Source organism: Macrobrachium rosenbergii, chromosome 16 (genome assembly GCF_040412425.1).
Source record: "Macrobrachium rosenbergii isolate ZJJX-2024 chromosome 16, ASM4041242v1, whole genome shotgun sequence".
NCBI classification, from domain to species: domain Eukaryota; kingdom Metazoa; phylum Arthropoda; class Malacostraca; order Decapoda; family Palaemonidae; genus Macrobrachium; species Macrobrachium rosenbergii.
Window position 1 is genome coordinate 52126563 of NC_089756.1, and position 25916 is coordinate 52152478.

At 43.0% G+C, this 25916-nt stretch overlaps 1 protein-coding gene across 1 annotated transcript in view; it reads left to right on the plus strand.

The window, feature by feature from the left end:
* The first annotated feature begins 982 nt into the window (after nt 1–982).
* FRG1 (FSHD region gene 1) overlaps nt 983–25916 on the plus strand; it is a 51526-nt gene continuing 26592 nt past the window's right edge. Inside the window, exons 1-2 of the mRNA XM_067119133.1 lie at nt 983–1177; nt 19950–20082. Of these exons, the coding sequence (XP_066975234.1) occupies nt 1119–1177; nt 19950–20082 (192 nt within the window). The 5' untranslated portion in view covers nt 983–1118. The remainder of the gene's footprint in view (nt 1178–19949; nt 20083–25916) is intronic.

The window sequence follows — 25916 nt, forward strand, 5'->3', positions numbered from 1 at the left end:
GTAATACTGAGAATATGGTATTTAATTTTTTTGCATAATTAAAGTCCTTCAAAAGAAGGCATCACGGCAACCCCATATAAAAATGGGAACAAGCTGGGAAGAAGAAGATATGTTTAAAAAATATCATGACCTCAACCCTTGTTTGTGTACTTCAGCATTTTTTTACTTTATGTATTATACGACATAGACAGCATAATATCACAAACGCATCCCTTTTCTGAGCTCCGACATTCTCTGCTTAATGCGTTAATATGACTTAGAAAAATATCACAAATTAAATTAACACTCTTCTAAACATTACATAAGAGAACATTTTCATTTCAAATTTATTTGTGATTCTTAAATATCATGACATAAAAGAATTAAGAAAAACCTAAAGGTAATAATTTCCAGGTATTAGGCTAGACTTTAATATATTATTGCATTAAAAAAGGGAAACATACTAATACGGGGGGGGGCCTACTAGCTGGTGTTACATAATTTTCTAGGGGGTGTCTGGACAAGTGTTATGAGGCGTGACAAGGGGGAGGGGGTGGAGTAAAAAATTACCAAAAAAAGTGTTAGGTAATTTTTGAACGGTCCCTTTAGGCTATCCCAAGTTTGGATCAAAGACCTTTATTGCAATGCATAACGGGAAATTTCCAGTTCTCATCTCTTACTGTAATAATAAGACAGCTCGGCTTCCAGGGTGCAACCTTGCACTCATAGATTGACCGTTGCTCATTTGGTACAGTGTGTGTGTGTGTGTGTGTGTGTGTGTGTGTGTGTGTTTTGTGTGTTGTGTTTACCAAAATTTTCACTTCCCAAATAAATTTAAAAGAGAAGTATTTCAGTTAAACATTCAATTTTAGTTTCTTTTTCTTTAGTCTTCATGAATGTAACATAATGTCTGGCCTTCCCATTCAATCTTGCATTGAATGAGTACAGTACATCAAAATTAAACTGCATTTTTGACTGCTGAAAACTTGGGAGACATCACATGCCCTAAGAAAACATACACTAATAGAAAGAAGAAGGTCGGCCGTTTGTTTACATACGTATACCCTATAAATTTATCTTGTAACTTGACAAAGGCACAGAAACTTAGTGTACGATTGGGGAAGGTCATCTCTAAAGATATGTCGTCTGAATATAGTAAAGTGAAAATTGGGAAGCTCAAGCTCAAAGGTGAAAAAAGGTAAGCTAGCTGGTGATTAAGCTAGACAGGGGCCGGAAAATTGTACTTAGCTTATAATCATTGTACCTTTAGCCCATCCACTTTGGACTTGAAGAGTCATTTTCTTGTTTCGACGCTTCAGACGTTCGTTTCGTTAGCAAATGACCAAACCAACTAAACCTAACCAAACCTAGGGTTCTAAGTCCTTAGGCTACCCTGGTGCATGATATTCGGTATTTCTAAGTATTAGCTCCGCACAGACTGTATGGAATGGTTCCGGGAGTACGAGAGACATTAGGGAGCCATATGTTCCAGAAGGGATTCGCCAAGGAAATCTATTATAAAAGGAACCATACTAACCTAATGTACCCTACCTAACCTAGCAGGGTGTGTTACTTAGCTGGGGCTTCTCCCCAGGATGCCCCCCCTCCCCAGTGAAGGAAACTCTGCTTTTTATCAAAAGTTTCCCTATAACAATGCGCAGATGTGATAGCAAAAATATAATCAGTTCTGAGGTTAATTACAGGTGACCAACAAAAAATAACAGTAAAAATCTCTTAGTTTTACCCAGACCACTGAGCTGATTAACAGCTCTTAGCAAGGTAATATCTGACTTGGAGCTAGTACTTTTGTGGAATCCGAACCACATTATAGCGAGAAATGAATTTCTATACCTGATATTCTTTTGAAAACACTCCATGAGGAGCTAGTACTTAGTTCTACCTGATATTCTTTTGAAAATACTCCATGAACTTGACATTTTTATAAGCCTAAGCTAGGCTAATTTGAATGAGGGTAAAATTGCAGACTACTCCTGCAGCCAACTAGCTTGGCAACTACCAGCTGATGTGCAAAATGGGCTTCATGTTGAGTACCAGCTCCTTGGGGATGGATGAAAAACATAAACAAAAGATGGTAAATATCTCGGTTGGTGATGGGTGGGAATCAGACCGCAGTAGCAGTTTTGCCCTAAACGAGAAATGTCAGTGGGATTAAGGTCTTGGTATTTCACTTGTTTTGTGTTTTCCCCTAACTGAAAACATTTCTTTTTCACTGTTGTCCCCCAAATTGTAGGATATATGGGTGGAGTCCACTGTCTCTAAAAGTAGTGATTTTCTAACAAAATGAATATCAGAAATGTTCAAAGCACACATTAAAATAATAGGGATATATTTTCATGTCCAAAATGCAAATGTTATGGTTTGAAGTAAAATAATACCCAACTTGAGCATATCTTTGACAGATATTGATTTCATATTCTTCATCACAATATGTATAATGAAGCTTGGTTGCATGGACATGACCTTTCATGAGGGGATTTAGGAAAATTTGAAGACAACTGCTATGGCCCTGCAACATAAGAAAATGACTAAACAAACAAGAACATAAACAAAAGACCATAAATGTCAGTGGGCAATTGGTAGGAATCAGGTCACAGTAGTAGTCTTCAATTTAACTAGGCTTTATTTATGTAATACAGTACTATGATACTTCAGTTCCTAATAAATAAAACATACTTTTCTGATAGTTATTTTGTGTTTTAAGCACTTCTAATCATTATTGTAGTTGGAAACCACTTTTTTTTTCTTCTCCCATTACATCCAGAAAAGTATGGTGGACTTAGTGGTTGGGTGGGGGGGGACTTAAAACAAGTACCAGAGAGTGGGAAATACATTAATAAGGCAGGAAAAATACAGTTATGTGTATTACTAGTAAGAAGCACCAAAATATTTACTGTGAAAGCATAAAATATTCTTGGTCCTTCATTACCAGGGTAAGGGTGCTTTGTCCTTATGGACCCTGACCTAATCTAACATAGAGTGCCATGAACCTCGGGTGTCAAGCTCGTTTTTGGTTGGGTGTCCCGGAACACCCCCACTTCCCAACCTGACCTAAAGCACTGTAAATCATTAAAGTGAAATACAGAAATTCATCATTCTAACCTTGCACACTGGGTTCTAACTGGTACGGGGCCACCCCCTGTCTCCCCCATTAACATTTTATGGAGCATATTCCTTGAAATTGGGAGTCAATAGCTAGTAAGCACACATTTATTAGGAGTTGATAGCTTGAAAGTATACATTTATTCCTTGAAACTGGAGGTTAATAGATAGAAAGCCCACATTTATTCTATGAAATTGAGAGTTAATAGCTATTAAGCATGCATTCCTTGAAACTGGGAGTTATCAAGGGAGTTAATAGCTAGAAAGCAAACATTTATTCCTAGAAATTGGAAGTTAACATAGAAGGCCCACATTTTCTCTTGTCCCATCCCAAATCCTGGTTACTAACCCTCCCAGCCAAGGCTTGCTTTGTGGAAAGGAATTACTGTACTTCCAGATAGATACAGTTGTTTTAGATCTTTTATAATACTGTATAGAATATATCACTTGAGGTCTTTTATAATACTGTATAGAATATATCACTTGCGGTCTTTTATAATACTGTATAAAATATATCACTTTAGGTCTCAAACAGCACTTCTTTTGCATAAGGCAGCCAGTGTTGAATTGAAGAATCTGGTCCAAAAATTAGGAGTCAGAAAACATCCAGGTACTGTAGCGTAAGAACTTTTGGAGATTTAATGGCCATAAATATAAATGGAAGGTAATTATTATGTAACAGAGAAACAAAAAACTACCATTACAGTTCTGGAATAGTGCATGCTCTAAGTTAAGTATACCTTAGTTTAACCAGACCACTGAGCTGATTAACAGCTCTCCTAGGGCTGGCTGAAGGATTAGATTTATTTTACGTGGCTAAGAACCAACTGGTTACCTAGCAACAGGACCTACAGCTTATTGTGGAATCTGAACCACATTATAACGAGAAATGAATTTCTATCACCAGAAATAAATTTCTCTAATTCTTCATTGGCCAATCGGAGAATCGAATGCGGGCCCAGCAGGGTGCTAGCCGAGAACGATACCAACCTGTCCAATGAGGAACAGCGCATGCTTTAAAAGCACATATCTCCTCCAATTTGGAATGAATATCTTCAAAACAATAACAATGGTCTTGAAAAGTTATGCAATTCTTCATAGTTTTTTTTTTGGATAATGCTAACTCATTATTTACCTGCCTCTTGTAGTCCCTGGTTAACACAAAAATGACCATCATTTGATAATTTCTGATATAGTACATATTAAAGTCTTGCTGCCTAGATAGGAAAGTATTATAAAATTAAATGCTTGCAGATAACATTTTAGTAGTTTGGTACACCATCACAGAGGCTCTTAACAAAAGTTTAGCCTAGTTGTGGTATGTACAAACATATAATTTTTGTACTGTATTTAAAAATTTTTTGTAGAAGCAGAATTTTTGTGATCATATTGTGTTTTCCTTAGGTTAAAACTTCATGTGTCTTATGTAGATGTTCATTAAATATTTAAACATTTTTTGTAGAAGCATAATTTCTTGTGATCATATTGTGTTTCCCTTAGGTTAAAACTTGATGTATGTTATGTAGATGCTCATTAAATAGTACTCCTATGTTCCTCACTGTTTTTACTATTTGTACCTCTACTATTTATAGTTATTGAGTCAGTATTAAGCTATTTTAGGTTTCCTTTTAACTTTTCATGTAAACTGTTATATCTCCATAGTCCTGTTATCTTTTTCTCTTCATCTGCCTCTATATGTCTTCTGTTGTTCCATATTTTTGTTAAGGCTATAGTTTTATATATGTAACTTACCCAGTAATTACATAGCTATTAGTTTCTTTTAAACGGCAGCTTAAAATTTTGAAATTGCGGGTCATGCTAATTTGTTTTGGTTATGGCGAAGTGCCCCGCCCACTTTCGGGTGTAAGAGAAGGTACAACATAGCAAAGAGCTTCAATTTGTTTCTGCCAGCTATGGTTGAAGGACTGTGGTTGGCAGCAGCTTGAATTTTGAAATTTATACTTTGCTGGTTGTTTGCTCTATCTTCGATTGGTGAAATATTTATTTTCTGAGCCTTTCGGCATAATTAAGATATTGTTAGGCAAGTTTTGATCATTGGTTTACAACTCTGCCGTTTTTGGACTTTTATTAGAATTTTCCAGGATGTCTAACACTAGTAGTTCTAGTATAGGTATTGTAGCAAAGGCTGCAATACTAGACTGACTGAAGAATCTTACGACTCTCACACTGTGTTCAATGTAGGGGACAAACATGTTCAGTGGATATTCGTTGTGAGGAGTGTAGTGACTGGGATTTAAAGAAGTGGATGACTTTAGATTTACATCTTAAGAAACTAGGGAATCTAGTAAAGCTTTAGCTAGTCAGGATTCATCCGCTAAGTCAGATGCAATTGCACCTGTAATTTCTTCCGATCCCATTCCATCTCCTCCACCTGTGCAACCCTCTCCTTTACCTGGCTCTCACGATTCCAGCCCCAACACCATTGCCAGTCTGGAGTCGAAAATCGACACTCACGCTGAATTGATTGTGCAATCGATCGCTAAATTAGCGTCATCTGTGAAAGTGCTTATGGATAAAAGTGAGTCGGGGCGCCCCGTGGCGCCCAGTGGAAGTGCAGTGGTAGTGGAGGAGGTTGCTGTTCGGCCCGCCGATTCTCCTAGGCCAAGGTCCCTGACATACTCCCCAGCACCTGGGAGGAGTCAAACTGGCAGCCTAAGGGAGGTCGGTGGGGTCTGCCCCTGGGCAGTCGCCCTCTCGGTTCAGTCTGTTGAATCCCAGACTGCAACCAAAGGCCATTGGAAAGGTCTTCAAGTGAGTGCTCAATGTATGTCCTCCAGCTCCGAAGATTTTAGTCCCAGGCGCGCGTATGGCGCTATGCTGACAAGTCACGCCCACTGAAAAGGCTTGCAGTGGAGTTTGAGATTTCTTCCCCAGTTCCTTGTAAGAAGGGCAAGGATTCAGTGCACCCATTGTGTAGTCACTGGAATACCCCGGAACAATTCTCTTCTGCTTCTTCTGATGACGGTTGTAAGTTGGCATCTAAGAAATGCCATGTGGCGCAGAGACGTTCGTCATCGAATAAAGGAGCTACTGCATCAGGAGTTGCGCACCCAGCACCTTCATCCCTACAATCAGCACCAACAACTAGCATCTAAGCTCCCAAACTCCCGTTTGCGGTTGAGCACCCACTGGTGCCCTTTCACCAACAAGTTTTGCTACTGGCTCCCATCTCCACAGTGCCTCCGAGCGCCCACTGGCGCCCGCTCCTCCACCGCTTCTTAGTAGTGTTGTCTCAGACATTGTTCCTCCTCCAGTTGACCAGATTCAGAGCAAACTGGATAATATTCTCAGTTTGCTTCAGAAGGCTCCTCCTATAGCTCAGACGACGGTGGACTTATCGCTTTCTCCTGTCTCTTCTGAGGAATAGGTTGTTCCAGAGCAAGATGCTCCTTCGTCGGTGTACTCTGTGCTGTTAAGGTTCCTGCTAGCGACTTATCCAAGCTTCTTTTCGCCAGCTACTCCCTCCGTTCCTGCTTCGACTTTCTTTATGGAAGCCCCCTCAGTCAGTTCTTCGAAATTACCGAAATTGGTTCTTTCCTCTTCAGCAAAGAAGGCACTGGATGAAGTAGAAGGGTGGTTTTCTGAGAAGAGGAAACAAGGCAAAGCAGTTTTTTGTTTCCCACCTTCCAAGTTGTTTTGATTGAGCTAACAGGTTTTATATGATCGGAGAAGTTCCTTCCCTGGGAGTCTCTGCCTCCTCTCAGGGAGACTTCTCCGGCCTTATCGACTCGGCTAGGAGATCAGCATTCTCCTTAGCCAAAATTATGTTTTCAGCCTCAACTTGCACACCTTCTCAAGAATATTTTTAAGGTGTTTGAAGTGATGAGCTTCCTAGACTGGGTGGTGGGTGCTCTGGCGCGCAAACTTAGAGAGTGCTCCTTGTTACCTCAAGAAATCTTGTCGGATCTCTTAGAAGTACTTTTCTGTATTGACAGGGGCGTTCGCGATAGTACGCAGGAGTTAGCTAGTCTGTACACCATGGGGGTACTTGAGAAAAGAAAGCTTTTGTGTTCTTTTGCATCAAAAGGCATCACTCCGTCTCAGAGATAGGCCCTCCTATTCTCCCCCTTGGACAAGACGTATCTTTTTCCACAGGCTATAGTTCTGGACATCGCCTCTGACCTACAGAAGAAGAACACTCAGGACCTGCTCTCCCAATCTACAAGACGCCCCAAGGATTCTTCGACTCTTCCTCCCAGAGCGTTGTCTTCACTGCAACCTACTCCCTTTCGGAGCTCCCGTTCTAGATCTCAAACTAGATCAAGGTCATATACCTGTTTCCCACAGCATTCCATCAAGAAGTCCTCCTCCAAGTCTTACTCCAAGAAATGAAACCATAGTCCTCCGTACTCAGGTAGGAGTGGCTCCTCTACTTTTGGGAATGGTGGGACCAAAAGGGAGCAGAATCTTGGACAGTATCTGTCCTGAAGAGGGCTACACTATCCCCTTTTTGAACAATCCTCCTCTAATCCACAAGCTTGTTGAATTGACAGCTTACTTTCCAGGCTCAGGGAGATTTGCTGATCTCTTCCTAGAGGTCGAGTCCCTTGTTCAGAAAGAGGCTACAGAGGTAGTAGAGGACATTCATTCTCTGGGATTCTACAACCATCTTTTTGTAGTGCCCAAGTCATCGGGGGGCTGGAGACCCGTTTTGGACGTAAGTGCTCTAAATGTCTTTGTCCAAAAGACAACATTCAAGATGGAAACAAACCAATCTGTCCTTGCATCCACTCGCCAGGGAGAATGGATGGCGTCCATCGACATGCAGGACGCATACTTTCACATTCCAGTGCATCTGAATTCGAGAAAGTACCTCAGGTTTGTGTTTCAGAACAAGGTGTTCCAATTTCGGGTTCTGTGCTTCAGTCTCTTGACAGCGCTGCAAGTGTTTACCAGGGTATTGGCTCCCCTAGCAAAATGGCTTCATTTGAAGGAAGGGGATAAAGATCTTCCTATATCTAGATGATTGCCTACTGCGTTCCCACTCGAAAGCTCAATGTACGGAGGACCTTCGCACGACTCTTCTCTTGGCCCAAGAATTGGGCCTTCTCATCAATCGGAACAAGTCTCTCCTGACGCCTTCTCAGGAGATTCCTTATTTAGGAATGACGATCAACTCTCGGGATTTTCGGGTTTTTCCAGTCCCAAAGAGAACAGAAAAATGTCTCCAGACAGTGGAAGAATTTCTGGATCTAAACTTTTGCTTGGCCAATCAGTGGATGAGTCTTCTAGGCACCCTCTCATCCATGGAACAATTCGTCATTCTGGGAAGACTTCACCTGAGACCTCTCCAATTCTTCCTCAGAGCCAGCTGGAACAGGAAAAACTTTCTGGACTTGTTTGTGTTCCGGATAATGATAGAAATCAAGGAGGACCTTCATTGGTGGAATTCCAGGAAGAGACTATCGGAAGGGAAATCTCTTCAACCTCTGACCCCAACCTAGAGTTCTTTTCAGACATGTCGAACCTAGGTTGGGGAGCTCTTTTGGTGTTTAAAGAAGTGTCAGGGACCTGATCTCAGGAACAGCAAAACTGGCACATCAACATAAAAGAGTTACGGGCGATATTTCTGGGCCTACAGTGCTTCGTGTTAGAAATTCGTGGGAGGACAGTAGCAGTGCATTCAGACAGCACGACGGCATTGGCGTACATCAAGAAACAAGGGGGAATCCACCTTTTCTCCCTGTACGAAGTAGCAAGGGGTCTTCTTCTTTGGTTACACCAGAACAACACTCAAGTGATAACGTGTTTTTCCAGGGGAGACTCAGCGTTCTGGTGGATGAGTTGAGCCGTCAAAGACAGATCCTTCCCACAGAGTGGACAATAGACCCGTTGGTTTGTCTGGATCTGTGGAAGCTCTGGGGGAAACCCATGATAGATTTGTTTGTGTCCTCCAGGAATCACCGACTTCCTCTCTGCTCACCAGTACCAGATCCCTTGGCATGGGCGACCGATGCAGTGTTGCAGGATTGGTCGAACAAAGATCTGTATGCCTTTCCCCCATTCAGTTTAGTGAGACAAGTCATCAACAAATTCCGGTCAGACGAAGTAACGTGTCCTCTTCTGTTACCTTTGTAGCGAAAATAGCGGACTTTCTTCTGTTCCTACGCTCCACTAAAGGACTTTCCACCTCTACCATTAAAGTCTACAGAGGTATGCTTAGCTCAGTTTTTCGCCATAAAGGAATGGACTTATCGTCTAACCAGGATTTGTCCGACCTTAATAAGTCCTTCGATACCGCAAAGCTTAAAGAAAAACCTTTGCTGTCCTGGAACTTAAACGTGGTACTTAAGTGGCTGTCCAGTTCACGTTTTGAGCCCATGCAATCTATCTCTTCAAGGGATCTAACCAGGAAAACTCTTTTTCTGGTCGCCTTGGCCACTGCTAAGAGATCCAGTGAAATCCATGCTTTAGACAGAAACATCGGATTTTCTTAGGGGAATGCAGTTTGTTCCTTTTCCCTAGACTTTCAGGCTAAGAACGAATCGCCATCGAATCCATGGCCTCGTTCTTTTACAATCAAGGGCTTGTCTGAGATAGTAGGGCCGTCTGAAGAAGAAAGAAAACTCTGTCCAGTAAGGGCCCTTAAGTTTTATCTTCGCAGAACGAAGGACATTTGTGGCACTTTTAGGAATCTTGGTGTTCTGTGAAATATCCCTCCAGACCCTTGTTTAAGAATGCCCTGGCATTTTTTCTGAGGAATCTGATTTCAGAAGCACATTCCATGGTGAGCGAAGACTCTCTCTCTGCTTACGAGGTAAAACCCCATGAGATACGAGCGGTCGCTACGTCTTTGGCGTTTAAGCACAATTTATCGCTCACGTCAATTGTGCAAGTGACGTTTTGGAAGTGCAAGTCGGTGTTTGCATCGCATTATTTAAGGGATATCGAGACTATTTACGATCAGTGCAGTACCTTGGGTCCGTTTTGCGTGGCTGGTGTGGTGTTGGGTGAAGAAGCGTAGAAAGCAATGTCCTTTCTTTAATCTCTTCGCCTTGCTTAGGGCATTTAGTTTTTGGGGAGTACTATGTACTTGGAGTACCCTCCAGTCTTTTGGTTTTTATGGTTGGGTATTGGTATTTTTCATTTGGTTTTTGGTGGTTATGGTATTTACTCTGTTTACTTTGTGTGGTACTGCGCCCTGGGCAGGGGCATCTTGTTGTACTTTGCTAGCCCTCGGAAATTAGTCCATCGCTACAAAGCACCCACTGTAGTAGTAGGCCCTCAGGGCTTTACTGCCTCGCCTCTGTTGGATAAGATGAGCGCCAACCAGAGGCAGTAGCTACCTGTAGCAGCTCTCTTATCAGGTAAGGTTCAACAACATTGATTCTGTGTTATCAAATTTCTATTCTCAAACTCATTACTATTAATAATGTTTTGGGGTAGTATATATAAAACTTTATTTTATTATAAAAATGTCCAACATTCCCTAACTTCCATTCAAGCTCTTTGCTATGTTGGAAAGTGGGCAGGGCATGTTGCCATAACCAAAACAAATTGGTGTGTAATTTTTAAGCTGCTGGTTAAAAGAAACTTACTATATAATTAAGTAAATAAAACTTTATTACAAAAATGTAATTTTAGTTGATAACCGGACAAAATTGTGAATTTCTTAAAAAAATTTACAATGCATATTTTATCACAATCCTTGATAGTTTGATTGTGCATACAGTAAATGTTGTTGTTCTTAGGATAGTATTTTGGGCAGTTTGTGACAGTTTTTGCAAGGTTATAATTGTCTATTTATCTTTTAAAGAATCTACAAGCTACTCATCTCTTAAACCATTCTAGTGTATTCTCTTCAGTGAATTTCAATTTAATATCTAGCATCATAAGCTCGTGTACAACTTTACAGCTGCTGTACTAAGTTCTAGTCGTATTTATATTACATTTTTACATAGGTAACTTACCAAGTAATTACATTGCTATTATTTCCACTTGTGCGGTAGTTCAACAATTTAAAAGTTGCACCAGTGCTTCTATTGTTTTTGTGTTGGCGACAGCTCCACCCACTATTGGGGAAAGATAGGGAACAACTCAACGAAAGAGCTCAATTCATTTCTGCCGGCGCTCAAGTTAACATCGATGGTTTGCAGCAGCTCTGTCTTGAATTCTTTCATCAGTCTTTTGGTTGTACCTCAGGATCTGGTGAAGTATTCTTACTTTTGCGTAGCTTCTATTACTAGTGCTAGCTTAAGTTTTTATAACCAACTTAATAGTGACTTATCTGTGAATTCATTATGTCTAATTCCATTTCCTCTAGTGTTAGGTACTGTTGGGAACACTAGACTGACCAAATCCACTTACGACTCCCACATGATTTGTGATAGTTGTAGGGGACGTTCATGTTCAAAAGAGAATACATGTGATGAAAGCAAAGACTGGAGTGAAAAGCAATGGAAGGTTTTGCAGTCCCTTCTTGATAAACTCAATAGGGATAGGAAGCGGAAGTTGGCAGTTAGAGCAGCAAGCAGGACACGTAGTATTGATTCTACTCTAACCCTAGTGCTGAAAATGTTCCTTCCATTCCTCCTTCCCCCTTTTCAGCATTGTCTCTTATCTCCAGTCCTCCTACCTTTGTACCACCTACTCCTGTATCTGGCTCCCATGCTTCTGACCCTAATGCCATTGCCAGTCTCGAAGGTGGAATCGATTGCAAGTTCGAACTTAAGGTAAGTTCTATGGCAGAATTAGGAGCATCCATCAAAGTGCTTATGGAGACGTTTTTAGCGAGAAAACGAAAAGTGAAGGTGTAGTGCCAGTGGAGGAGGTGCTGCCCGTCCCGTTGGCTCTCCTAGATGAAGGTCACTATCACACTTCCCTGAACCTAAGAGAAGACATACCAGAGGTCCAAGGGAGGCCGGTGGGGTTTGCTCATGGGTAGTCGCCCCCTCAGTTGGGGCTGTGACTCAGGCTACAACTTCAGACAGGCATTGGAAAGGCATCTCAGTGAATGTGAGTGAGTTGTCTTCCTGGTCATTGCTTATTTCCTGCAAGCAGTCTAAGGAGACACCCTGCAATCCTCAACCCTCCTGCAGCACCTGGCCTAGTCCACAGTATCACTCTCCCGAGCGCTCGACCTCTCATCAGTATTTGACGCCGCGCCACCAGAGCTCCAAGAAGCGCTTCTCTTCCAGGTGCCACTCGCCTTCCAGGTGCCCAGTGTCTTCATCCAAGTGCTCAGTACCAGTGGTCTCTTCAGAGCACCCATTGTTCGCTCCCGAGTGCCCTCTGTCTCCCTCACTCTTGATGCCAGCTGACAAGTGCTTGGCCACCAGACGCATGTTCGGCACCAACCGAGCGCCTTACTTCAGCTCTTCCTTTGAGTTATTTTTCAACAGAGACTATAGATGCTTCCTTGGAGCCCATCAAGCAGCAATTGGCAGATATGGGTTTTTTGCAGAAGGCTCCAGCGCATTATCTAAACCTCCTCAAGACCTTCAGTTGTCTCCAATTTCTTCAGATGAAGAGGAAGTGGATCAAGAACCTTCTTCATCGGCATATGCAGCTCTTTTGAGGTTTTTCTTGACCAGTTATTGAACCTTCTTTGCCCTAGCTGCTCCAGTTTCTCCTTCCTCAACTTTTCTCATGAGAAATCAGCCTGATGTCAGCTCTCGTCTGCCTAAGGTGGTTCTGTCCTTTTCCTCTAAGAAGGCCTTAAGGGAAGTCGATGACCGGCTTTCTCAGAAGAGGTATCCCAGGGGGACTTCTCACGCTTAATTGACTCGGCTCGTCGTTCGTCCTTCTCTTCTGCTAAGGTTGTTTTCTACAGCAGAATTAGACCAACTTGTTAAAAACATTTTCAAGGTATTTGAAGTCCTAAGTTTTCTTGACTGGACAGTTGGAGTGTTGGCCAAGAAGATTGAAGACTGCCTTGGGCTTGCCGAAGACTTTGCCACAGATTGGTTAGAAGTGTTGTCCTGTGTGGACAAGGCAGTTAGAGACAGATCCCTTGAACTAGCTGCACTTTTCTCGATGGGAGTACTGAAGAAGAGGGAGTTCACAACAAAGGGAGTTACTTTAGTGCAGAAATTGGCCTTACTCTTTTCTTCCCTGGACCACTCTTACCTATTTCCTCAGACCACGGCCAAGGAAATAGCCATGGACCTCCAAAAGAAGTCCACTCAGGACCTTCTTCCTCGGTCTTCAAAGTGCCCCAAGGAACCTACTTAGTTTTGCACTAAGATGACCTCACCTCTTCAACCTCAGCCCTTTTGTGGGGGTGGCCAGAAGTCCCGTGCGACAGTACAATTCTCAGCGGGATCAGTTAAGAAGTCCTTCTCCAGACCCTCAACCAAGAAGTGATATGTATGTCCTTCGTGCGCCTGCAGGAGCCAGACTTCACTTTTTTGGGAAAGGTGTAGCATCAGAGGAGCAGAGCCATGGATTGTACAAGTTTTGAAAGAAGGGTATGCCATCCCCTTCAGGGAGTCTTCTCCCTTAGTTACGTTTGGTATGCCATCCCCTTCTGGGAGCCTCCTTCCTTAGTTACGTTTCAAATCGCACTGACTGCATATTCAAAAGGCTCCACAAGGTATCTATTCCTTTCAGAAGAAGTCGCTTCCCTGCTCCGGAAGGAATCCATAGAGGAGGTAGAGGATAGCTCCTCGAAGGGTTATACGACTGCCTTTTTGTGGTCCCCAAGTCATAGGGGGGTTGGAGGCCTGTCCTGGATGTCAGCACCCTGAACTTCTTCATCCAGAAGATGAAGTTCAGGTTGGAGATGACCCACTCTGTGATATCATCCATTCATCAGGGTGACTGGATGACAACACTAAACATGCAGGATGCGTACTTGTGTACTCCATGTTCCAGTACACCCAAATTCCAGGAAGCTTCTGAGGTTTGTCTTCAAGGACAGGATTTTACAGTTTTGGGCCTTATGCTTCAGCCTATCCATCGCTTCACAATTGTTCATGAGGGTTATAGCCCCTCTTGCGAAATGGCTTCATCTTCTAGGCATCAACATCTGCCTCTACCTCGATGATTGGCTCCTTCACTCATCATCGAGGGAGAAGTGCATGAAGGACGACCAAAAGACCCTTCTCCTTGCCCAAGAGCTAAGAATCCTTATCAGTCACCAGAAGTCCCAAATGTCTCAAACTCAGGAGATTCTACTGTATATTTGGGCATGAAGATAAACTCTCAGACTTTTCGGGTTTCTCTGTCTCCAAAGAAGATAGAATCTTGCCAGGCCTGCAGACAGTCTGCAGTTTCCTCACTTTTCTGTTCTGCTTGGCCAATCGGTGGATGAGCCTGTTAGGGACATTGGCCTCCATCGAACAGTTTATAAGATTAGGCAGACTCCACATGAGAGTCCTGCAGTTTTTTCTCAGGGCCAGCTGGAACCGAAGAACACATCCCAACTACTTTGTATTCCCCATCACGACGGAGATCAAGTCGGACCTGCATTGGTGGATGTCTGCAGAAAGACTTTCGGAAGGGAAGTCTCTTCCACCTGTGAACCCAGACCTAAGCTTATTCTCAGATGCCTCAGATTTAGGTTGGGGAGCCCCCCTGGGGGACAGAGAGGTTTCTGCGACATGGTCCCCAAGTCAGAGGAACCTTCACGTAAACGTCAAGGAACTAAAAGCCATCCACAAACACCTTTTAGCCTTCTTGGACTCAGTCATCGGCAAGACTATTGTAGTGAACTATGGCTCTTGCCTACATCAAGAAACAGGGCAGGACTCTCTCCTTTTCGTTTATGAGGCAATGAGGGATCTCCTACTCTGGGCAGACTAGAATTGATTGGGATTAGTGACTTGCTTCATCCCAGGGAAGATGAACGTCCTAGCAGACAAACTCAGTCGTCAGAGACAAGTCCTCCCTACAGAGTGAACACTAGACTTGCAGGTCTGCAACGACCTTTGGAAGCTGCTGGATCTGTTCGCCACATCGAGGAATCACCGTCTATGTCTATTCTGCTCTCCGACCCTGGACCCCTCTGGCTTGGGTGACAGATGCCATGTTACAGAATTGTTAGGATCTGGACCTCTATGCCTTCCTGCCATTCAGCATGGTCAGAAAAGTGATAAACAAGTTACACTTGCACTCCAATGCGACAATGACCCTGATAGCTCCATTCTGGCTGCTAAAGGAATGGTTTCCAGATCTTCTGAGTCTTCTAGTGGACTTCCCCAGGCTACTACTGCAAAGTCCGCATTTACTCAGACAACTGCACTTCAGGAGGTTCCACCAGGGATTATCCGCTCTTGCTCTGACAGGCTTCAGACTGTCTGGAGACTTGTCAGAGCAAAGGGCTTTTCAAGAGCAGCTGCAGACGCTATCGCTAAATGCAGACTGATGTCAGTGCTCCTCCAAACTTTACCAGTTTAAGTGGACAGTCTTTTGCAGATGGTGTGCCAGATGTAACATAGAGGATACAGAGCCATGCTCAGTTCTGTCTTCAGATGTAGAGACCCTGCATCTTGGAATATCAGTGTAGTGCTTAAATGGCTAATGGCCCCTCCCTTCGAGCCTCTCCATTCCACCTCTCTTAAGAACCTTACCAGGAAGACCCTTTTCCTAGTTGCTTTGGCCACAGCCAAGCTTATTAGCGAACTCCAGGCCATCGACAAACGAGTAGGTTTTGCTCAAGGAGATGCTGTTTGCACTTTTACTCTTGGCTTCCTGGCTAAGAATGAGGATCCTTTTAAGCCCTGGCCTCGCTCATTCTTAATCAAGAATCTTACGGATATCCTTGGATCTGAAGAGGAAGAAAGAGTTCTCTGCCCAGTTAGGCTTCGAGAAGTTACTTGGACAGGACAGCCAAAATCAGAGGACCGTCCAATAACCTTTGGTGCTTGGTCAAAAAACCTTCCTGTGCACTGTTCTTCCTTCAAGACCTCATTATGGAGGCACATGCTGGGATTCGAGAAGACATTCTGCTGTCCTTTAAGGTCAAAGCACACAACATCAGGACAGTTGCCACCTCTTATGCTTTTGAACACAATATGTCTCTTCTCAAATATACAGGCGACTTATTGGAAGTGTAAGTCTATTTTTGCTTCGCATTATTTACATGACATTGAAACAGTGTATGATAATTGCAGTACCCTGGGACCATTATTGGTGGCTGGCATGGTACTGTGGGAGGGATAGGGAGCATTCCTCCCTATCCTTAACCTCTTTACCTTGCTGTGGGTGTTGAGTTTCTGGGGAGTCTGTGGGTACGATGTACCTGAAGTGCCCACCAGATTTTAGTGGATGGGTGGTGATTTTTAATTTTCAGTGTAGGTGACAGCATTTTCTGGTCATTGTTTTTATGGTACTGCCCCCAGGGCAAGGGGACCTGTCTTTATGTATCTGCCAACCATTGGACTCTTTCCTCTGCTGCAAAGCCCCACTTTAAGTAGAGGCACCCCATGGCTCTTATGCCACGCCACTACGGATTAGGAGAGCACCAACCAGAGGCAGTAATCACCTGCAGTAGCTCCCTAATCAGGTAAAGAAACAACAAGCATTGTACCAATGTTAGTGAAATTTTTCTATTTCAAATTCATTACCATTACTGAATGTTTTGGAGTAGAATGTGTCCATGTGTCCCACCTCCTGTCAATGTGGGATTCAGTAATGTAATTACTTGGCAAGTTACTTTTTACTGTGCAAGTTACTTATGTAAAAATGACATTTTTATAATAAAATAGTTTTATATGTACTTACCAAGTAATTACATGACCAGAGCCCTCCCTCCTCCCCTCTCATGGACATAAAGGGCATAAATGAATTGAGATCTTTCAGCCAACACAAAACAATAGAAGTAGCCACGACTTTTAAATTTTTGAGCTGCCGCACGAGTGGAAATAATAGCAATGTAATTATTGGTAAGTGTACATAAAACTTAATTTGATTATAAAAATGTCATATTTATTATTATATATGTTTTTCAGGAGGTTGTTTTATCTCAATTTAATTTTTCAGTGAAGTTTTTTTGTGAAAGCTGACAGGTATTTTGTAAGAAATTGGTACATGTAATTGTCTTTTTTAGGTTCAACAAGCTGCTAATGAACCAATTATTCTGTAATTTTCACAAGTAATGACAAGTTAGGGAGTTCTAGATCCAAATTTTTTTGCAAATGTTGCATTGTGGAGAAACTTTGATCATTTAGGGAAACTTTAATCACTTAGGGTAACATTGCAAGCTGCCTACACAATACTAATGGAAAAATTTTTGGAGTAATATTATGCGTGTCTGTGCCTGATACTGCCCAACTTGCCTCCCTAGCTCACCAAGTTCCTTATGGCTAAAGGTGTACTTGTGTGTGCACAACAGATTACAGTATTTGGTTGGACTTCAAGCAGATTGTTTTAAAATACTGAAGTCAAGTGATCTAATTAGCTGATGAATATTGCAAAGAAATAAAAGTACTGTACAGTAAATCCCCGTATTCGTGGGGGATGTGTATCGCACCCCCTCCCCCCCTCGAATAGCTAAAATCCATGAATACTTAAAACCCCTCTAAAAACACTTAGAACTGCCTATTTTGATAGTTTAGACAAAAAACCCTTTAAAAATGCTTATACCTGAGTATTTTAATAGTTTTATCACAAAAAGTGCATTTAATCATGAAACTATGAAAATACAGTAATTAGTGGATATTGCTCAGTGAAAAATACAGTGAATGGGCGAATTTTCAGTGAATAATGGGTAGATACGTTCCACAGAGAAATCCGCGAATACGTGAGTCCGCGAATAGTGAGACTGCGAATTTTTGGATAACTGAAAGTTCCATTCCTTCTCAAAAGATTACAGTAGAGAAGGACTGGCCATTTAAGGTAGGTCTAGGATGTAGGAGAACAGTACAGTGGGTAATGGGAAAGATGTGTCAGTGTGGCATATAGGATAATTTTTTTGGGTATGGGAAATGAAGTACAGATATGAGGAAGTGGGATTGGAAGGGAGGGTTTACACAATGAAGGATGTACTTGTACAGTACATGTAGGTAGCAAATTCATGAAAAATACTGGTCAAAGAAATGGATCATCTAAAACCTCTCTTAGATACTGATTGATAAAATCTCAAGATTATTTACTCCTTTATTCTTGAGAGAAGTACACACCACTTTTGCACTAAGTTTGTGGTCACAGTACACATGCCAACTTTTTATTGTCTTGATGGTCATTGTACACATGCCATTTTGTTACTTGGTGGTTGTTGTACATATGCCCTTTTTCACTGTCTTGGTAGTCATTGTACACACGCAACAGTATTACTGTCCTGGTGGTTGTTGTACAGATGCCACTTTTCACTTTCTTGGTGATTATTGTACATAGGCCACTTTTTCACTCTTTTGGGTGTTGTACACATGCCTCTTTTTCACTGCCTTGGTAGTCATTGTACACTATTTTGGTGGTTGTTTTACACATGCCACTTTTTCACTTTCATGGTGGTCGTTGTACACGTGCCACTTTTTCACATGGTAATCATTGAATACATACCACTTTTTCACTGTCATGGTGGTCTGGTCTTTGTACATACTGTATGTGACTTTTTCACTGTCTTATTGTGTTTTATACATTCGACTTTTTCATTGTCTTGGTGGTTGCTGTAAATATGCAACTTTTTAACTGTCTTGGTAGTTATTGAATACATGCCACTTTTTCACTCTTGTGGTGGTTGGTTGTATATATGCTACTTTTTCACATATCTTGGTGGTATAGAAGTGCTGTTCTATGCTCATGTTTATTATTTGGTGATAGAACATGTCAACTTCATGAAAATGGTCTGCCATTTCAGTATTTTTTTGGCCAGTTTAATTTTTTTTTATTTTTCATTTCAGTCATTTTTGTAGTCTCTTTTAACTTTCTGGAGGATTGTCTTATCTTTTCTTGTAAGGTCACTAATTTTACAACATGACTTAGCTTCATATCTCTACATCCTGGTTTGCTGCAGTACAGTGGACCCCCGTATTCGTGAGGGTTAGGTACCACAACCACCCACAAATACTGAAAATCCACAATATATTGGAAACCCTCTAAAAACACTTATAACTGCCTGTTTTCATGGTATTTTTTATGATAAAAAAATAATTTAGTCACAAAAATAACATGAAAATACAGTAATCAGGGAATATTTTCTGACGGAAAAATCTGCAATTACTGAATTTTTCGAGATACATTGAAAAATGTGTTCCACAGAACAATCTGCGAATGTCTGAATCCACAGTTGCTGAACAAGTGGGGTCCACTGTACTGCAATGCTTTCTCTCTGTCAAGTCAGTCGTCCGTTTTCTTGACATTAAATATTACTCTCATGTATAGTTTTATTTTTACTCCATTGTTTCTGCTGCCATATTTTTTCTTTCCTAGACAGCCCTATTTCATTGTTATACCATGGCCAGTTTCCTTTATTTTTTATTTTAATTCAAAAGACAAAACTTATTGATTGAATTTTGATTAAACACCAAAACATAAGGCAAAAAAAAAAAGCTTATGCATTCAGTTCATAAGCATTTGTATTTATATATTTTTGATGTCACAAATGTCACAAGATATCTTGTGAATATAATGGGTGGTTCTCTCTCTCTATAAATCTAATCCTTTGGGCCAGCCCTAGGAGAGCTGTTAATCAGCTCAGTGGTCTGGTTAAACTAAGGTATACTTAACTTTTCTCTCTCTCTCCTGCTCCTTTAAGGTACCTTTTGGCTTTTTCATATATACTACATGTTAAAAGTAAACATTTTATGATGATACTGCACTATAAGTAATAGTCACCAGTACTGTATCTGCTGTAGCATTTTCACTAGTTCATTATTACTATCACTTACAGGTCCTCTATTTTGTTATTGAACACTGTTTTGATATTTTAGTTTTTGTTTCTGTTACAGCTCACACAAGAAACATAAGTCAAAGAAAAGGAAAGCTGGTGATGAGGGTAGCAGCAGCAGCAGCAGCAGCAAAAATATAAACGAAGACACAATTGACCATGGAGGTTGGTGGCATGCAACATCATTCCGGCAGGTAAATTAGGAAGGATTTTTGCATAAATTAACTAAACATTGTGCAATTGTTGCAAAAAAAATGTTCTATTCTGGTTCATATGTACCATTGTCAAGTACTCTTAATGTACTAGTAAATTGACATCGTTGTCCATTGGATATTTCAAAACAGAAGGAGTTTTCTTCAGTGCAATGCCAACTGGCTTTAGTAGAATCATGTCTTTATCTTGGGTTATAGTGGTAAGAAACCTATTCAGATAGAATTATGCATTAACTGCCATCCTGGAATTACATTGTTATGAACAAACATTTGTAACCATTGTCCATATGGACAGGAAATTGGGTTTTTGTACATGCAACTTACCCGTCAGATATATACTTAGCTATAGTCTCCGGCGTTCGACAAATTTCAAAACTACGCTGACTGCGCACGGGTAGGTCAGGTGATCATGTACCGCTTCGCTGGGTGGCGGGGCGAACCATTCCGTTTTCTGTCAGATTTTCTCTGTGGCTGGTTCGGCAACATCTGTTGTTGGTTCCTCCTGCTTTGATTTTCGTTTTCTCGCTTGCTGAGGATCTTTTTAGCCTGATTTTGGTGATATTGGATCTTTGGTTTGGCATACGCTGTGTGGACTGTTTTTTTGGATTTGCTTTTGAATTGTTCTTTAAGATGTCACAGCGTTAATGTTTCGCCTGTGTTCCGGTAGTGGCGTACTAGGCAAGAATGTAAGGTGAGGTTGCAGCTTCAGTGGAGCCTCACACTGTATGTGTAATCCACTCCTGAGTGAAATTGTCTGATCCAGAATGGAAGGTTTTGTCTTCTTATCTGAAGAAGCTTGAAAAGGATAGAGTTAGGAAGGCTTCCTCCAGAAGCTCGAGTAGGTCTCGCTCTGCTGAGCATGATTTTGAAATCAGCAGTAGACTCTCCTAATCCTTTGGTTTCAGCCCCTTCTCATGTCAGACCTGTGGATTCGTCCTCTGAAATGGCGCGATGAAGCGGAACTTCTTCGTGTGGTAGAGGAAATGCATGGCTGCGGCATGATGAAGGAGGAGTACAGAGTGACAGTGATGTGTGTAGTGTCCCCAGTGTTGTGGAGGGGGCGTCTGATCATTCGCATTGCTCTAGGCTGGAGCCTCTTCCAAGCTCCAGGACCAGTGGAGGAGGAAGATATGTCGAAAGCACGCGGGGAGGATGTAAACATCCCCAACGATCAGGCGTCCGCCGGCAGATCTGTTGTTCGTCCCCAGGCTGCCTTGGATCGCCATAGAAAAACGTCCTGAAAAAGTGTTTCTCGTCGTCTGGCGTCTTCTCGAGGCGTGGTTTAGATTCCCCGGCTGAAATTCGCCCTTTGAAGAGATCTTGGAAGGCTCCTAGAGTAAGCGTTTGGACTCGAGGAGCCCTGGCGCTTCCCGGGAGGATCTCTCTTGTCCCGGAAGAAGCTCGTAGATCCCCCTCCTCCTCTCCATCAGGGTGAAAGTTCAGCGAAGAAGATTTTGATCGACCTCAGGAGCAGTTATCGTGCTTGTTGGATCTCTTGCTAAGGATCGCTACTCGTAGGAAGGATGACTTTTTCTTCCTGTCAAGAAGTTCAAGGCTTTAGTCTTCATCCTAGTCGCTCTTCTCTGCCAAGCTTCCTTCGTCCAGCAAGTTTTCTTCGTCTCGTAGACGCTCTTCGCCGAACAGGCGCCAGTCTCCCAGCAGGCGCACTTCTTCCAGGCGCTCGTCATCGGAGAGAAGCGCCTCTCCTTCCAGGCGCACTTCGCCTCACTGTTGCTACTCCTTTGGGCGAGCGCTCGTCGTCTTCCAAGCTCCCCTCCTTCCGGCAGGCGCCCGTTCTCCTACCAGCGCCCTCGTTTTGGAGGCCTCCTCTCTGGAAGACTCTCATCCAGTGGACAGGACCCCTCTCTGACAGCGCCCGTCCGGGGTCAGCGCCATTCTCCTGTTAGGCGCCATTCTCCTGGTAGGCGCTCTTCGTTCGGACAATTGCTTCTCCTTCCAGGCTCAACTTCCTGATAAGCTCTTCTTCTCTTAAGCCTTCTCTCCTTCTGCTGCTTTGGAGGAAGTTTCCAGAGGATTCTCCTAAAGCTGGAGTTCCCGGATTACAAGAAGTTGGCCAGGTTTTAATTCAGGAGTTTGGAGATTTCTCTTTGTCATACTGCCCTCCTTCTCCGGGATCTTTGTGGGACAACGCCAAGTCAACCTAGACCCTCTTCGTTTGTCAAGATCAGCCTACGATTTCGATGAAGGAAGGCCTTTAAAGGAGTAGGGAGTGGATGCAGTCTAGAAGGATGCAAGTAAGGCGGTTTCTCTTTCCCTCCTTTGACTTCTGGGAAAATCAGGAATGTGGTATGAGACCAAGGAGCCTGTAGAGGGTTAGGGCTCCCCACATCTGCTGGCTTGTAATTTCTCTGTCTAGTTGACTCACTCCAGAGTTTCCCTTGCTTCATGAAAGACGACTTGAGAATAAGGTGAAATGGATCATCTCCTCAAGGGTCTTTTAGAGTTGTGGAGGTCTTCAACTTTATGGATTGGTCTCTTGGAGCTTTGGCCAGCAGGACTCAGGATCGAATTCCACTGTGTTTGGATGACACGGTGAGTGTTTTGTCTTTGTGGACAAAGCAGTGAGGGACGGTTCATGAGAAGTCACTGCCTTATTCGGGCTGCTAGTATCTGGAAGAGAGATCAGTATTCAGCTCTTTCCTTACAGAAGTCTGTGTCTCTCTTCAGAAGTCCTCTCTTTGTTTGCTCCTTTTTCTCTCACCTTTTCCTCAAAACTTGGTGAAGGAGATTTCGCCCCTCTTTATCTGAAGGCGACTAAGACCTTTTGGCCAGTCTTGAAGAGGGTCAGACCTGCCGTCCTTTAAGCCAAAGGAGAGAGCTCACTTTCAGGAGCCTTTCGAGGTGGTCCTTCGTCAGACCCTCCTTCAGGGCAAAAGACCAGAGAGAGAGAAGGTCTTCCTCTCGTTCTATCAGAAGGACAAATGAAGAGCAGAGTACTCCCAGACGACAGTGGGTGCCAGACTGCTGGTCGCCGAGGTCTGGGCACAGAGAGAGGCGGACAGCTGAGTCCCTCTCCATTTAGAAGAAGCTACCTTATCCCCTTCAGGAAAGTCCTCCTTAACCTCAACTCCCAGAGGTTATCCGCCCCTTCTGAGGATCCCATCAAAGAACAGGCTTTCTGGCGGTGGAACAAATGTTAGAAAAGGCTTAATAGAGAGCAGTTAGACCTCCATTCCCGGGGTTTTACAACCCCGTCTTTTTCTGGTCCCGAAATCCCTCCCGGGGGTTGGGGCCGGGTTCTGGATGTGCGCCCTGAATTTCTTCATAATCAGACGAAATTCAAAATGAAACTACCTCTCGGTTCTTGCAACTCCTTCGTCCAGAAATTGGATGGTCTCCCTGGACCTGCAGGGCCCGCTTACTTCCACATTCCCATTCATCCCTCGTCCAAAGAAAGTTCACGAGGTTGGTGATTCGGAAAAGTTTTTCAATTCAGGTCCCACAATATGCTTCCCGGTCTTTCAGCGGCCCCACAAGTGTTCCACGGGCATCTTAAGGAAGCATTAACGCGCTGACTTCATAGAGGAGTGAGGATATCAATGTGTCTAAAGCGTTAGCTGATTCGAGCTCAATCAAAGGACAGTTGTCTGGAGTACTTGTCGATCACCTAAATATGGCCGAAGTCCCTTGGACTATTAGCCAAACCACCAGAAATCCCAGGTTGTTCGCGGCAGAGCATTGTTTACCTGGGGATGATGGATTCTCGGGTTTTCTGGCCTTTCCATCCCAGAGAGAATAGATAAGCTGCATGAAAAGTGTGTTTTTCTAAGGAAAACATTGTTCAAGCGAGTGGATGAGTTTGCTGGGGACCATTTCCTCGCTGGAACAGTTCGTCTCCTTAGGAAAACTTCCATCCTGAACCTCTTCAGTTTTTCTAAAGAGAGAGTTGGGACAGAAGTCTCTCAGGACTTATGACTTTGTTCCAAATTTGGGACAAAATGAAGGATCTCAACTGGTAGTTTAGACCCTCGAAGTATACCAAGGACTGTCTCTTCAGTTACCGAGCCCTACCCTGGTGTTGTTCTCAGGCATACCGGAGTCGGGATGAGAGCCAACACTGAAGATTAAAGATGTCAGGCACCTGGGGAGGAAGACCAGGTGACTGGCACACATCAACAGAAAGAGCTATCCAGCAATTCATTTGGCTCTCATCAAGTTCGAGTTCCTTGTCATGGGACAAGTAGTCCAAGTGAACTCAGACAACACGACTGCCCACAGCATATAGGAAACAGGGGAGGAACACACTCCTTCTCCCGCTGCGAAGCAGCCGCGAATTGCTGTTATGGGCTCAGGAGAGGAGGATCAGACTCTCTGGGTGTACGGGAGAGGAATGTGGTGTGCGACCTTCTCCAGCAGGAAGGACCAGGTCCTTCCACAGGTGAACTCTCATTCAGAAGTCTGCGAAAGACTGTGGAACCTGTGGAAGGCGAATATGGAAACCTTTGCAACCACTGGAGTCTGAGCTGACACTGCTCTCGATATCGGACCGAGAGCAGTTGCAATAATTTCCCAGTCTTCTCCCTAGATTGGACAGGTTAGACGGATATGCCTTTCCCCATTCAAGATCTAGGAGAAGTGGTGAGAAAGTTTGCATCATGGAGAAGCCTTGGGATGACACTGGTAGCTCGTTTTGTGACTCAAGACTGAACCACAGAGGTACTGGAATGGATAGTGATTTTCCAGATACGGCTTCCACAGGAACATTCTTCTCAAACAACCCCACTTCAACAAGATTCTAAAGAATCTCCCCGCTCTCAGTCTAACTGCCTTCAGACTATCGGTGTGAGAGTCAGAAGCGAAGGGTTTTCGCACAAAGCTGCGAAGGCTATTGCAAAACCAGAAGATCCTCAACCCTTAACGTCTACCAGTCGAAGTCGGAGAGTCTTTAGAAAGATGGTGCAGGACCAATGAATGTCCTCTTCCAGTACCTCTGTGACAAACATTGCTGATTTCTTTATCTTCTGAGGGGAACATTGCAACCTGCTGTATCACAGTCAAAAAGGGATACAGGAGTATGTTATCTTCGGTTTTCAGACACAGAGATCTGAATATCTCGGAAAACAGAGACCTTCATGACCTTATAAGGTCTTTTGAAACGTCAAAATTCAGGACTTCGAAACCTCCCAGTTGGAATCTAGACATAGTTTTGAAATTCTTAATGTCTAAAAAATTCGAACCTCCTCATCAAGCTTCCTTCAGGGACCTCACCAGGAAGTCACTTTTCCTCTTTGCCCTTGCCTCGGCATGAGGAAGGCAAATACAAGCCTTGAAACGACAAAAGTTGGTTTAAGGAGGTTGTTTATATGCTCCTTTTAAACCACCATTATTTCTAGCGAAGAATGAGAATCCTTCTAAACCTTGGCAAGAACCTTTGAATTAAAAGGTCTTTCTTCTGTGACAGGACATGAGTTGGAGAGAGGACTCTATGCCTAATCAGGAGCCTTAAATTCTCATAGAAAAGAAGGGAATCTCTGGGAGGATCGGTTGAAAGTCTTTGGTGCTCTGTCAGGAATCCTTCAGTCTCAAAAGAATGTGTCATTTTTATTAAGGACGTCATCAAGGAAGCGCATATCTCATGTGAGGATGAGCACTTTAAGCTCCTTAGAGTGAAAGCACACGAAGTGAGAGCCATTGCTACTTCCTTGGCTTTTCACAAGACGTTGTCTCTCCAGTCTATTTTAGAGGCAACCTATTGGAGGTGTAATTCAGATTACGCATCTCGTACTTGCGAATATTAGAGTAGCATTATGATAAGTGCTTCTCTCTAGGAAGCGTCGTATCTGCGATTCGATTGC